This window comes from Buceros rhinoceros, unplaced genomic scaffold (genome assembly GCF_000710305.1).
Source record: "Buceros rhinoceros silvestris isolate BGI_N320 unplaced genomic scaffold, ASM71030v1 scaffold6014, whole genome shotgun sequence".
NCBI lineage: Eukaryota > Metazoa > Chordata > Aves > Bucerotiformes > Bucerotidae > Buceros > Buceros rhinoceros.
The window spans coordinates 9,038-24,867 of NW_010407558.1; the positions used below are offsets into that span (position 1 = coordinate 9,038).

The 15,830-nt window shown below is 39.2% G+C and overlaps 1 protein-coding gene across 1 annotated transcript in view; it reads left to right on the forward strand.

Moving 5' to 3' along the window:
- The first annotated feature begins 13,242 nt into the window (after window positions 1-13,242).
- Window positions 13,243-15,830, forward strand: part of RAD54B (RAD54 homolog B (S. cerevisiae)) — a 23,339-nt gene continuing 20,751 nt past the window's right edge. Inside the window, exon 1 of the mRNA XM_010134507.1 lies at window positions 13,243-13,438. Within this exon, the coding sequence (XP_010132809.1) occupies window positions 13,414-13,438 (25 nt within the window). The 5' untranslated portion in view covers window positions 13,243-13,413. The remainder of the gene's footprint in view (window positions 13,439-15,830) is intronic.

Here is a 15,830-nt window from a genome sequence, read left to right on the forward strand (position 1 = left end):
GTCTGTAGTTTTGTTAGCTGCTCCCTAATTATCTTGCTGGTTTTGTCCCTCCCTGCTTTCCCCCTGTAAGCTTTTGACTCCTGCGGAATCATCTCAGTTGATGTGCTTGCCTTAGATCAGAATTCTTAGCAGGTGAAAATGTAGGAGAGAGTACTTCAAGACCAGGAGAAATTACTTATAGCTAATCTTGCTTGTCATATTCTTTTTTCTAACATCTTCCACCTCACTAACTTCAATTCTTTTCTTTCATTTATATTCCTACTCTTGTTCTCTCTTGGGATTTTTTTTCCCCCCATACAATGAAAATGCACAGACTAGAGCTTGCATGCTCTCTTCTTTCTGCAGACTTTGTGTCCACTAGATTCCCAATAGGCAAGGTCATTAAGTTGCCTATAATTAAAAGAGAGTTGTTTCTAAATGGGAGGAACAAGTGAGGAATCGTGATACCCTGGCTTGATAAACTCTTTCAACATTTCTTGGCTCTTATTTTAAAGTGCTTTAGGATGGTTCCATATGAATTTTATCTTAGATAAAATCATAAAAAATGCATGAAGATGGTAAAGTGTGGTTTTCCTAGGATGTTGATTACTTTTCTATTTTGTACACGAAAATAAAGGAGACTAAAAAGAATTCCTTTTAGCATTTTTCAAGGTTTAAAAATACATGAAATGAGTTTCTCATTATGTACTCCTAACAAGTCATGCTTTTATTCTGTTTTTAAATATCCAGGTCTTAAATAATTTGAGAAATCTCATTGTCCATGTCTTAGATTTGAAAAAAAAAAAAAAAAAGTACTGTTTACAGTAGTTAAAATAATAGTCTGATAGCTGGATGTGTAACACATGACTAAATGTCAGTCCTTCTGTGACCTATGTTTCTGTGTTTTATTGCTGCTAAAAATGAAAACATTCGCCTTGATGTTGGCCAAGTTGCCTGTGTGGCAATTATGGTTTCTTTTAAATGGCATCCAGTTTGTCTGGGCAAGGTTTCCTCCATAATAAAGATACAATTTCCTGAAGTTTTATTGAATAGTAGCTAACAAAATTAGTCTCTGTGAATTCTTCCTCGTAAAACCTTCAGTTGTTCGGTGCTGAAGTAGTTGAAAGCCTGGCTTGTGATTGGTGTGGATGAGGAGGTGGGTAAGAGTCAGAAACCCAAGGCAAGCTCAGCTGTGCAGGTGTTGGCGTTCCCCGCTGTCCCTGCCTTTCTTCTGTGCTGTGTTTTATCCTGGTGATTACACTGATGTGTTCAAACATCTCTGAGTGAACATAACACTTTGTTTGTATTATTCACACTAGAAGAATATAATGATTTTCACCAAATACTTCATCAGCAGTTACTCCACGCAATATATGACTTACATTTGCTCTTTAGCAAAACTGCGGACTTGAAAAATCTCAATTTTTTTTAATGTATGCAAATAGAATTAAAGAAAAAAGTCTTTGTTTCCTAGCCATTTCCTGTTGGCTCTTGATTTTCATCTCTAGTTAGCATAATCACAATAATTAGCATAATTTAACATTAATGTCAGCTAAAACCTAATTCCCCTGGATTGTGATACCCCTCCATATTCCCCTGATGTCAGGACCCAGTTTGGTTAAGGCTCAGTCATTTCGTTTACTGTATTCTGCGTGTCACCGTTTGCTTACTTGGTATGTCTCTGGATGATCCTTATATGTATTGCTAATGCTTCCTCAAAAATGTCTGTTTTTAAAGCTCAGAACTTTCTGTGTGCTCAAAATAAGTAAATCAATTTATAAATTGTTATTGCTTTAACAGTGAAATGATGGGATGAAATGTTTATCTCTTGGGGATGGGGAGGAGGGATTTTGGAGCACCTGTGGCTAGTTTCTACAGTGTTGCTTGTTTCTGCTGCTGTATCAGATAAAACCTCTTGTAGTAATCTCAAGTTGTATCTATTATTAATCAGTGAAGATGTCATGTGAAAGAAAGTAGTTTATCATAACTCTGGAGCAGTTTGCAGGTACATTTTACTTAGCCCACTTGTCGATATTGGTAAGAATGCTGTTCGGTGAAGTTCGGTAGTGTTGTGTGGCACGTACCTAAAATACGGAAGTAAAATTGTGTGTGTGTGTAACATTACTATTACTGTTGATACATTCTCTGTCATAATATGGCATTCACTTAGGGGTGCACTTGTAAGCCAAAAACCATTATTTTTGACTTGTAAGCTCTGCAGTTTTTGCCCAGATGATGTTTGCATTGTTTTGCATTGTCAGGAAGCTTTGGCAGTAGGTTGTACGTCATGATTGGCTTCGAGGTGACATTGGTAGCATCGACTACCAGTTTGCCAAACCACTTTATGCGGGGTTACCTCCTCTCAGGCTGTAATGTGTGTGTTCTGGATATGTATTTGTGTTTGTTTACATCTTTTTAAAGCAGCTCAGCTTTTTTTTCTGTGAACCAGATTGAGGAGGGAATATGCTGGTTTGGATGTATTGAATTTTTATGATCTTTCCTTTGCAGTGTTCTAGTTTCTCTGCTTTTGAAAAAGCACTTGAAATTTGGCATCAAGCTGGTCTTTGGCCATTCCTGTAAAACCTCACTTAAGTTTGTTTAATTCATAAGTCATTGACGCAGAATTTGGTCATTTTCAGTACAGGTTTGTTATGCTTCCGATACAGTCCCTGATTGCATTCTGAGGGAGAGACTGTCCAACCTGGGCACATTGCACTTTTGAGAGGAGAACAGTGATTTCTCAGCTGTCAACACCTTGAATGAAGCAAGAAAATGTGTACCTTGTTTTGATGATGGCAGGCCAGGCAGCCTTAGTGAGGAAGCCAGTTTGTTTCAATCCAGACAGGTTGACAGATGACACCAAGGATCTTGAGCACAACTGCCCTTCTTTCAGGGTGGTAAGGATTTCAAAACTTGAACTACACAGCTGCATAGGTACTGGCCCAGGTCTTCTGTGAAAAGACCAGCAATAGCCTGGAAAATCTGTCTTGTAGCCCTGACTCAGAGTGCTGTATGGTGTGTGTAGAGGTGAGAGCTGAATTAAGCTTGCTTAGAGAATTTAGCTGCTGCTGTTTAAATGTTTTTTGCTAGATGAAATTTGTTCCTTTCTGAGGAGGGTTCGTTATATAGCTGTGTGTGGCAGTTTGCTGTAGTCGAATTTTGAAAATACACGCTTCCTAAGTTAACTTCCAAGATGGCACTAAAGATGTTTTTCAACAGTCCAGAAGTTAAATAAATATTGAGAGTTTCAAACACTTTATCTCTGAAGTTATGCGGGCATCTGTAAAGATTGTTTTCAGATGAAATACAATAGAGATACATTTGATATTTTTAAAAATCTTATCCTTCTCTGATGATTGTGTGCACGTACGAATGTGCATATACACATCCATACCCAATGAGATATGCATACAATAAGTTGATAAGAAGAGCTGCACATGCTGCAGAGGCTTTCAAGTGACATCAAGGGTCAAAGCAGTCCCCTGGGAACAGCAAGTGGAGCCTGTCTTTTGTTGGAAAGCTACCACATCTTCATGTCTTCTAGCATTTCCTTATATAAGTGGTCAACTCAGCACCAAAAGTAGGAAGGATTGACACAAAGTAGGCTGTTAAATGCATCCTGAATTTACGGCACCCTGCATGTGATCATCTTATTAATTCTCACTGGAATTTCTATGCAGTTTAAGTTGTGTTCCATTTTCTTACATCCAAAACCAACAAAGGCAGCACAGTAAGCATCACGTACCTCCACAAGGATGAATTTATCCTTTTCCCTGCTCTCTCATCTTCCCTGTTCCAGTTTTACTTTCCTGGTAAGAATTACAACTAGAGCTTTAGGTTTTTGTGCTTGGGCCATAAATATTACTTTTCTGCTTGGACTACTGAATGGATTCCATTTATGTACATCAAAGTTATGTAACTTGATTTGGAAAGATTATGCTTTCCCTTTCCAAATATTTTGTCAGCCACTCTGCAAGTAATCACTGCTGCATAACACATGAAAATTCTCAAAAATATGACTCATCCTTTGTGTGTCTCTTTCCAGGGTAATGTCATAAATTTTAAACAGTCCTGTTTAAATAATTCAGGATAGGAATATGTTGTGTTTTGTGCTTATGACATTGGGCATACGTTTTACTGATTATTTTTATTTTAAGGACTGTATTATAATCCAGGGAAATCAAAAGATTGCCATTAAGAAACACAAATAGTACGTTAAAAATATTTTTCCTTCCAATATATGCTAAAACAGATGTTAATACGAAGGATATGTAATCTTAATAAATCCCTTTCTGCCTGCTTGCTTTTTGTTACGGATCTAAAAGTCTTTTCATTTTAGGAACAGATTTTGTACAGCGTAGATATATAGGGGTTTTAAAATAAAAATGGGTGGAGGTAATAGCAAATGCTTAAGAGAATGCTAAACTGTGTATTTTCAAAGTACCACATATGGATTTAGCTGTGTACCTTCCACTAGCATTTGAACCCAAAAGGATATGTGCTTGCATCTCTACAAGCTGTTTCAAAAATTGGCTGCTTTTTGAGATGGCCACAATTAACCTTTTACACAATTAGTGATTGTGTAATAGTCTAATAACTATTTCTTAGTCATTGGATTTTTTTGTAATTTAAATATTTGGAATTTTTCCACTTATATCTCATTATGGACTAAAACTATAATTTATTGCAATAAAATCCAATATTTATAGAACCCGAGTATATATGTTGCTTTCTGACATGACTTGTGCTTTTATTACCCTCCAGGACTCCTGTTCTTGGCAGGCCCCGGCTGCCCCATGCCCGGGTCTGTGATGTCTGGAGGTAGAGCAGCGACTCTTTCATGGGCACCCCCTTGCCGTGGGGAAGGAGCTTGCGTGCCCTTGTGAGGTTGAGAGCTGTGCTGGTGGTGGCATGTGCCTCCGGTGCCAGACAGGTCTCAACTGAAGGGTCAGACAAAGTGTGTCCACGGGCAGGATGGGCTCACTAGCCTTCGGGCAGCCATCCTAGGAGAAGGACAACTCTGACTCCAAACCCGGACAGATGGAGCTCGTTTAGCCTTGTAAGGCATCCATCATCTAAGAGAAGGACACTCTAACCAAACCTATGACCCGAGGACTTCGCTGTCACCGTCCAAGCTCACTAGGCTCTGGCAGATGAACCTCAGGTGTAAAGGGTGGAGCCAGTTCTGCACACGCTGGTGCCTCACCTAAGAAATCCACCGCGCAGGTCTGAAGGATGCGCTCATCGCTTGCAGTGAGCGTGGGAAAAGCCCTTCCCAGATCCTCGTTCGCAAAGCCAAGCTGTGATGATGTGCTTTTATTTTTTGAAGTAAAAGAACCTTTACTTGACAAATTAATCAAAACAGCTTTTGGGGTGGATTGCAACATTACGAAGTGTAGTAAGCAGTCAACTTGGATGGCATTTGTCTGGTTCTGACGTTTTACTGAGCTGACCTGGCTTGCTATACTGAATGACGCCTTTCAGAATTCTCAGTGATGTTGCTTTCTCCTTTGATAATAGGATGGGTATGTCTGTTTCTGTGGACGTAACAGAACCTTTCAGCTTAGTATATGCTCTCCATCCTCACTTCTCTGCAGCTGATACTCTTAAGAGGTAGATGTTCCATTAAACTTGTTCAAATTAAGTACATCTACCATCTCTACTATTGTATATAGAAGGTTCCTACTTGAAAAGAAATTGGAGGTTGCAAACTGAAGTACCCCAAAACTTGCAAATACGCACAACCTGAATCCAGCCTTCTCATGCAGTTGGGTATAGCCATTAATTACATGATTATGAATTATATTTCTGTAGGCTTCCTTGCCAATTTCAGTTCACAGGATGGACTGTGTCCACTTAGGGAGACACTATTCAGTATTTACTTTTCACCTCTGTTCAGTTACAGACTTACGCATAGTTTTCAGCACACTATTCAAAGTATTTTGAAGTAATTAGCTAATGTTTTTTTTCCTCTGGTGCCCATCATGATAATATCTGACTGCTTCACAAATGTAATTACATTTCACAACATCCTTGCGAGATAAGAGGTTGGTATAATCTCCACTTTCTAGGAGATAATGCAGAAGTTGAGGCGCAGAGAGAATAAAAACAAAAAGCCCCGTTATTACTGAAGGTGCAGACTGAGCCACCTAGGACAGCATTTTCTCAGTGCTTTATTATGGGGTGTGGTTAATCTTTCCAAACCACAACTTCCATCTGCACTCATGAGTATTCACGATTACTACGAATGAGACTGCATCACAAGTCAGCCACTCAAACAAATGTTTACTGCCGAAAAGTTGAAGTTAAATGATTTTCCTTACACCACAGAGGAGTTCTAGAAGACATTCAAGTAAAATCCAGTTCTCTAAGGCACTATGCAGCTTCTTCAACTAAGAGAGTGGATTTTCTGTCCTTGCAGTCTTGGCCTCCTTTGTGACATACCTTTTGCAGTTTGCAGCAAAGCAGCTGAGAGATGGTGTAGGCAGCAGCAGCTTTTTTTTTCCTGCTGTGCTGAGCAGTTCAATTCTCTGCACTGAATGAGGAGCATATTTTCTGTAAAGACTTTATCATTGGTGCATATGCACAGTGGGGCAGATCAGGTCACCAGAACAGTCTTATTTTTGTTATCTCCAAACTTTGCTCGATTTCACAACCTTAAAACTATTCACTTAATGGAAGCTGAGGTTTGGCGAATGGGGTGGGGCTGTGATGTAGTTTTGTACCAGTGTATCGTAGATATTAATCTTTTGGCTTTTAGAGCAAATTAACATTTCTAAACAGATTATTGCATATAATTTGATGTTTTCATCTACGTAAGACAGGCAAGGTTGAAACTCTTATCTTTACCCTTTGGCATAATAACATGAATGAGTGCATAGGAGGTCACTGAATTCAGCATGGACCGTTAATATAGCAACATGCAGTGTTTTGTTTAATGAGTTTTGGACTTGTTTGACATCAGCAGAGAATCTGAAAGACTGAAAATTTTTCAGGTTGAGGAGGAGAAAGTAAGTACCAAAGGGATTTAGGGGAATATGATACAATGATCCAAGCTTTAGCTCCTGCTTTGCCTTTGCTGGCTTGTCCACTAGAAATTATTTGCCCAATTCTGGGTCCTCCACTAGTCCTAAGCTCAGGAATTGATTTGGGTTTGTGTCAGAGGGTACAATCAGTCAAATGATCCAGTTCAAAAGGATAATTGCTTCTATCTCTTGCACCTGAATCTCCCCTTGCTCTACTCCCCCAGCCCTACACACACGGAGAGCAGCTGCTGAATCCCATTTTGTAGAATTATATGAAACAGAGTAACAATTACAGCGATTTTGTGTTGACTACCTTCAAGACTACCATGATAGTGTTAAAATTTGGATTAGGAAAAAGCTAAACTAGAAGGATGGGGAAAGAGGAGTGGGCCCTGTTTACCAGGAGGTTGGGTTGCTCCGAATGGTGTTCTGGGCTCACCTGCTTGGTATCTTTTATGCTGCAATGCCATGTTGTCCTTAGTTGGTTTCTTTCACAGTCACTTTCCACTTTTGCCTGTCACTGTCTAATCAGCTCCTTCTCATTTCTTCAAATGAGTATTCACTTCAGATCAAGTGTTCGCTTGATTTCCCTTGAAATCTCTCCCAGCCATATGTTTTTTAGTGAACCTTGAATTTTGAGGGACAGAGATGAAGGGCAGTAAGTTCTTCTTGCTCCAGTTCCTGCTCAGAAAATCTCAAGTCTCTGTCTGCTGCTTGACTTTGAAACTAGAATCCAATCTCAGTCTGCCGCGGTTATTTTCCCCATCCCTTCTCCTAAAATAGTCTATTGTCTTCTTACTCTTTTTACTCCCTGCTTGATTTCGAGCCCTTTCCTATTGTGCTCTGGCACTAACTCTGACTTAATGGTCTTCTACCCAGTTTTCTACCAGTTTAACATCAGCCTTCCTTTACAATGGTAGTCTTTTTTTCAGGCTTTTTCTCCCAAATTGCTCTTATTTTCAGCTGGTCCTTGTCCTCTCTGTCTTCTTTCCCTGGCTGATACCAGGAGGGGAGATGATGTGTCCAAAGGAGAAGGACCAGGAGAAGTTCCCTGCTGGTGTGCTTGGAAGAGACCCAGCTTTGGTCTGAGCAGTGAGAGCTGTTACTACAGAAAAAGGTGTTCTCGGCCTCAGTTAGAGCATGTCCAGTGCGTAATCCTCAGGAAATTAAGCTGCAGAAAATGTGCAAACTGCATTTATTTCCAAGAGCTTTTACCTTTCAGGAAAAAGTTTTACCCCAGCAAAACCAGAATCTTCTCCCCAGATTTTTAGATTCTTCTCCAGAACATTGAGATATTAGATCTTCTACAAGGAGTAATATTGTGACTAAAGCTACTAATCTGTGATATTTGTTCTCATAAATAGTGATTTTTCTTTCACTGTAAGTTTTCAAGGACATTGTCTGCGTGTGTGAATATGTGTGCTTAAAATGTAACAGCTAGCATGGAAGATGTCATATGGACCGATGAAGGCCTGACAAAGTTATCAGGTATGTAAAGTAAGATCTCCTAATGGAGATTCCTACAGCAATTCAGCAATCGAGAGGCTAGTTTATTTGGAGTTTCAGATGAAAGCTATGCATGTAAAGTGGCTTTGACATAGATGTTTACTTAATATTGAAATATGTTTGATCGTTTGTATTTTTGTTTAAAAATAATTTTGGATGTAAAAAAATGATGTGTTTTTCAAAGAAAATATTCCTGCTTGGAATATCTGTCTTTAGGTGAGTTTGCTAACAATGGTGATATGTGTGAGATTAATTACTTATACATTTTGTATTTGAAAGAGGGGTACAAAGCAGTGGGTTGTAATCAAGCAACTCTGAGCTGTAATGCCAGCTGTCATTGAATCCTATGGTTTTAGGGCAAGTCAGCTTGACTCTTGCGCTCCTCATAGAAGTCACATAGAAGTGCTGTGAGATGAGTTATTACATAGTTTTCCATCTTCGAGGCACACTAATATACATTTACATGTAAGCTTAGTATTAAGTTTATCATTAGATGGAAATTGCTTTGCAAATGAAGGATGATGCTATCTCTGTCTCATATTTCTTTAAATATTCCTGGGATATCTTAGGGGTGTTTAACATACAGATCTTTCATATGGAACAAGGCATTTAACTACTATGTAAACATTTGTTCTCTAAATGTCATGAATTTATTTGATTAAGGGACTTTCAGATTGCTTACTCTGCTCAGAGACTGAGATGATGCTGGCTCTGGGTAGCAGAGTGGCTGCAGAAGCTGCAGCAGAGCCCTGTCCGTCGAGTTTCGGCTGTGATTCATTCAGAGCTCAAGTCTCCTTTTACTTCAGTCCAGATTTTTTGTTCTGCCTCCCTCTCTTTTCTATTTATTCCTTAGCACTGCAGAGCACAACTAGAATCAAAGTTGTCTTCTTTAAATTGTAATTTTTGTATTGCAACAGTGCTTTTTACTTAGAAGATTCAGAGTGGGAAAACTCACTGTGGTTCCATACGCACCTACAGTGTGGAGGTTCAGGTATGGAGGTGTTGGGTAACTTGAGAGGTCCCATGGCTTCAAAATCACCTCAACCTCACAGTAGCTGCCACAAGAAAAGGGGCAACCTCCCAGTCTCCTTGTTCTGAACTGCACGTATCCCTTCCATGTATTGACTGTGGTTGCTGATGGGATTCATTGAATGGGCTTGCCTACAGCTGTTGGATAAGAAGCAGAGGGGGAGAGGGAAGGAAAGGTGAGCTCATGGGATTTGGCTGCAGCCTGTAGTTGAATGGGGTTAACCAACACCTCAGGCCAAGGTATCTAGTGCCCTGCTCACTGGAGCATGCCACACTACTTAGGGTAACGCATAGTTGCAGTGCTGCAAGCTACAGTGTATAGTCTACTGAAAATGCATGTTTGAGTGACCTTTTGTAGTCTTTCATAATGTGGTTAATTTCTTGGTGCATTGGGAGTAACCTAACACGCTTAATCGATGCATTTTCTTCAAATCCCGCTCATCAGAAACTGGTTAAACTAGTTTGCCATTGGAACGCTCCCCAGTCCTCTCTCCTGGATCCTCTCCTGCTTTCTGTAAATCATCACCTTCCTGAGGCTGCTGAAACTTTTCCTCATATCAGCTAGGTTAGGGTTTGTATCTTGAAACTTAAGCCCTTGCTTTCTCAACCAGAGAGAGAAAGCTTTTCTACTTGTGGAAGCTTGTCAAAGCCTTATTAGCCATATCTTTAAAGTTCCCAAGCCTTTCATTCTAGGAGGAAGGACATGCCACTTGCTAGAGTTTCTTCATGGTTATGGAAAGCACACTGCCAGGCTGGGCAGTTTGCTGTTTGGGAGAGAAATGAGAGGGCATGATTTCTGATCTTTCTCATTCTGTGGTGTACACATAGTTCCTGTTACTTATTATTTTCGGTCCAAACTGATTAACAGCAGAGCTCTGAATTTACAATTGCAGTTTGACTTCCAGAATCTCAGCAAACACAGCTTGATTTAAGATACTGTCTATGGTTAGTGAGCAGCAAGGATTTACTGTTGAAGCCATTGCTCTCTCTACCCCTGTATCAAACACTGAACTTGGTCCCTGTGTGTAACATACCAGTCTCAATTCCTGACAAGTGCCTGTCACTGTATTTATAGAATTCAGATATTCTGCTATTGCACTGGAATAAATCCGTGAAATTAAATAGCTGTGATGCTGAATACAAACAAAAATTATAAGATAAAAAGAAGGTTGAATGAAAGTTACCTAATCGGCATTGTTGGTAAAGAGATTTAGGTTTTCTGTTCAAGGAAATTCTACGGAAGATGATTTGGAGAGAATGTAATTGGTTTTACATAAAAATGTTTAATTTTTAAAAAAGGAAAAATGCCCTAACACTTTTATCTGTGATTGTACTGTAATTACTCTACTGTAATTATGGGTAAAAGGGGAGTATTTTATGTGGCATAGAAACAAATCATTATTGGATATTTTTATAAGCTGAAATTATGATAATTCAGAAGGCAAATTGAGGGAAGAAATATGAGCATTGCAGAAGCTGTTATTTTTCAGTGTTTTTGGTAGTATTATATGGAATATTGGTGCCCAGTTTGCTTCTCACTGGGGGCAGCCTGCTTTAGAAATCCTTTTTGGCAAAAGTCACTGTTACAAAATGCTAGCAGTTTCCAGCCCTATTCCTAAATTATTTGGTTTCTTATTATTTTAAATGAAATAAGGATAAGAAGAGTTCGGCGAATTGGCATTGACCTGAAAACTAATCTACTGGTGATTCAAATAGCACCACACAGGACTCCCTAAGAAAATAGCAGTGACCATAAAACAGATCTCAGGTGTCACCAAACTCACGTGGCAGGTTAGCGGAGGAGGAGACAAGGAGGAGGCCATTTGTTTATTGGTTATGACCATCCTTCAAGAGAGAAGGAGAAAGATCTGCAATGAAATCTGTTCCTGTAGTAACAGTTATTTAAAAACTTAATGAGAAAAGAAGTTGCTGATTAAACTAAGAGAATCAGTTTGAAAAGCAAAGAGAAAACAATCTTGTATTTATCTTGTTGAATCACTTTACATTTAGAACCTCAATGTGGAATCAAATTAGCCTTTTGTATTTTTAGCAACGTACAGGTTTTCTCACTTCTCCCTGCTCCCTCCTTTGCTCTTCCAAATCTTGTGATTACTTGTGATCACTGAAGATCCAATAGAGCTCTTGTACCTTTTTGCTAAACTGCAAGGATTTATTCTTGCTCTCTGACTCATTTCCCAGTTTTCATCCTCAAAGAATCCCCTACATTTCAAAAAGAGATGATTTATTCTGTTTTCTTATCCTTCTGCGGTGTGCCAGTGTTCAGGAGCTGCCCCTTGAAGATGGGGGCATCTGTCCACGAAACACTACAGATGTTGGCTAATACCCCGAAGAAACATCCACCTATGGAAAATCCTATCTGTGCTTGGCACTGTGTAAGCATAGAGTTCTATATAACTCTATAATTCTATAAAACTTTTAAAGACCTTTGGGAAGAAAATTCTATTAAATAAATAGAGCATTTTTCGTTTAGGTACTACCATTTTAGTACATGGTGGTCTGAAAAATCGCACTCGTTTTAGTCATGTAACTTATTCGTAAAACCGCAAAAGACTCGTGTATAGACTTGATGAAGAAGTGGTAAAGTTGCCTCTTTATTGGAAAATTATTGTGAGGAAAAGTTTACTCTTGTTGCTGCTTCCTTAAACACAGGCAGACGTGGAAGTTTTGGGAAGTGGCATAAGTTTTAGTCTGTGGCATAAGCACTTCTTTATAACAGATTTGTGTAGCGTTGAATCCCAGATGGAATCAAAGGAGCAAGCCAATGTAAGCCTTTAACCAGCATGCAAGGGTACGTTAACGAAAATTAGTCTCATTCTCCCTTTGAAGCTGTGCATGTGCTGCAAATGAATGCTACGGATACTCCTTTAGGTAGTGCTGGGGACTTACCTACCCTTACTTATGTCAGATTGCTAGCTCTTGAAAGCGTGTGCTTATTCTTAATCAATATTATATTCAGTCTGTTCTATTATGATTTCTTAGCCTTATTAACCTAAATATTTCTATTGATATTTAACATCCATGACACTTGTAATTAGCTAACTTAAAAAATCTCTAAGCCTAGTAACAACATTTGAGTTACTGCAAACTGAAGACATGATCTGTTTCAGGATTTGCACAATTACTTTTAAAGGGTATAAGGAAATGAGTTGAAATAATCATTTACATTATTACAGTTATGGTTATTCTGCCACGTACTACTAATTACTTCAACTCCAGATCTAGTTACTGGCCTCCTTTGCTCTCTTTCCTGAGTTCTGTGATCCTGTTCTTGCTTCCAGAACCCTGCCCAGCACTGTCTCACCAGGACCATGTTTTCCTTTTCTCCTGTGCTGATTTCCCTTTTTTTTTTCCCCCTCAGGCTTTCCTTTTATTCTTTCTCCGTTCTCATTGTCTTGTACATCAGATGTGGAGGTCTCTTACTAATGTACCAACTAATGTACTTTTCCTGAAAGTGCATACTTCTGAAAACAATTTACCGATTCCTCTTTCAGGACGAGTCCTTGTGTGCTGTTCTGTTTCAGTCCAAACTTCGCCTAAGTGGTCCAGGACGGGAGAAACACCGCTTTGTTTATATATGATGAACGCATAGATTGTTCTTGATTTGTTTGAAATGTAAATGACTGTACACTTGGTCAGGAGAACCTGAGCTATTCTTTGTTATTTCATTTCCCTTTTAGATGCGCTGTATTTGCCAACAACAGGGACAGCAAAGGAAGCAGCAGCTCAGGAAGAACCTGACTGCCTTGCAAAATATTTCAGTGTTGTGTGGTGTAAGGCATCAAAGAAAAAGCACAAGAAGTGGGAAGGCGATGCTGTTCTTATTACAAAAGGAAGATCAGTAATACTGAAAGATATGGAAGGCAAAGACATTGGAAGAGGTATTGTAGATTTGCATACTTGCATAAGTGAACAACTGGCTTAAAATTACTGTGCTTTGAATAACAGAGACACAGCTCTTTAGATAATTTTAGAGTTCTCTATACCAATGTCAACCACAGGGTGAAAAAACAGTAGGTTAAGGGAGGGGGGAGAAGGAGACGGACAGAAAGCTTTTTATTTTTTACTTTATTTCTTACATGTTAGAAATGGGGAGGCTGGGCAGGCTGAATAACGTTAATGCACAGAAACACCAAATGCTAGTCCAAGGAGAGGATCTGGAAATGAACAGCTGTACTACTTCAGCAGAGATGCTAAATGAGGGAGAAGTCGTTGATTCTGGTTGCTCACATAATGGATTGGAGAAGGTGTTAGAATTATGGCAAGATATACAGGTATGTTTCTTAGAGATATTCCAGACAGTAGTATTGCAACTGGGAATGTCAGAGGTTGGGTCTGACTTTTCAGCCAGTCAGACAGCTAAAAATATTCTCTTTGTCAGAAAGATAAGCAAAGAGCAATGTTTTCCAGCCCAGCCAAAGTCAACTGTGTAGCAATTTTTAGTCTTGTAGTTTTAGCAGCAGCTGCTGCAGCAAGACACAGTTTGGGTTGATATCAGAGTTAAAAATAAGACTTCCAAACTATAGGCTGTAGCCAGCTTGAAGCAGTAATGTTTTACTGAAAGCAAAGCAAGAATTAACTTTGCTAACTGAGCCAAAGGTATTTTGTAAGGGAGTAGGATTGGACAATGTTGCTACAAAGCATAGTTTGATTAATTTTAGGGCTGAGATGGCTTGTCTGCTCTTTTGTTACCATCATGACACTGTGAGCCTTATTAGGACCAGGCAGTTTTGATTTGCAAATCAGCCTGTGACTTAGAAGTTAATTTGAATTTATTTATAGCAGAGCAATATATGTACAGACTTGCTTGTTTTTGAAAAAGGCAGAGAGAAAGAGAGTAATGCCTGGAATGTATGAGCCACCACCCTGTTGTCCTTGTGGGTTTTTTTTTCCAGTTCCTGTCTTCTTGAATTACCAGAAAACACAATCGAAAAATTAATATTCTGATATTCGCTGGTAAAAGTCTTTTCGCTGTGTTTGATGGTGTCAGGGAGCACAATGTCGCTGGTGCCAACTTGCCTACTCAGAGTTGCTTTCGATGTTTGTTTATTCTAAGAAAATCATCTATTGACCAATTTAAGCAGTGTAAGTTTTAGATTTCTGCAATTATTTTACAAGCACATTGAGTGAGAGAAGGAAAGGTCCAGTAGTGGTACTTACCTCCAAAATTGTGTTTAATATTGGGAAATTTACAGTTAACGTGAATGGGCATCCAGGATTATTATTTTTAAATGGGAAGAAAAGGGCAAAGGAAGATTTGTTTTTTCTTAGGTGTACCAGGACTGGATGTACGAAGGGACATGGGAACCTAAAACCAACACAGGCTGTAGCTTGTTCTCGAGGCATGCTTTCCTGCCCTGCAAATGTCCTAATTCCTTAACAACATATTACAAAGAATAGGAAGTGCTCTCTTGTAATTTGCTGTGTGTTATAGAAATGGTTATTTCTGGCAGCTGCATAAACATCTGAGCTTTCTAGGTTTGCTTTTTGCCTTTACCAAGTTCCCATCTATGCTTAAAGTCCGTCCTGTCTTAGATTTATTCAGACTGGAATCCAAAAGATCCTGCAGAGGGATGCACGTGTATTCAGTATGCTCAGCCTGAAGCTATGTAGAGGTAAAAACAGAAAACAAAAATGCAGAGTACAGGAGAGGTCATAAATGCTCTCTCGAGACACCTCGTTTAGGAAGGCCTGTGCATTCTCTTGTGTTCAGGTATCTTCAGCTCTTTCCTTAAAGCAAGCATTCTTCTTTCAAGAACCAAACAGGCTTCGATCCGTGCTTTTTGATTGTGTTTAGAGGAGGGAAGGAAAAATGCTTCCCTTTCCCTTTTGGCCAGACTTGTGTAGACTGCGAAACACCTCGGTAAATTTTTTCTTTTAAAGGAATTTAAATACAGATCTTCACCTTCCAACCTTCCACATTCCTAGAAGTAGGTAACCTGAGCTTTGCAAACAGCTCCCAGCAGTTTTTATATGTAGTGTTTGAGGATAAAATGTGTGTAAAACCTTGGGAGGCTTTGCCTTTTTCACAGGTGAGTGCTTTATCTGCTGGTCCATACAGTCATGCTTTTTATTTTTTTGGCCCAACTAAGGATCCAAGCTTGTTTATCCAAAGTGGCACGGATTCAGTAACTGGGATAAAGAATGTGCCTGGTTTTAATTCTGAGGCAGAGATGTTGCTTTGACCTCTCTGAGTTAAGAAAATATTTACATGTCTCCTGTTTCTTATTCAACTACCAGAATGCTATTTAAAAGAGGGAACCACCACTCTTT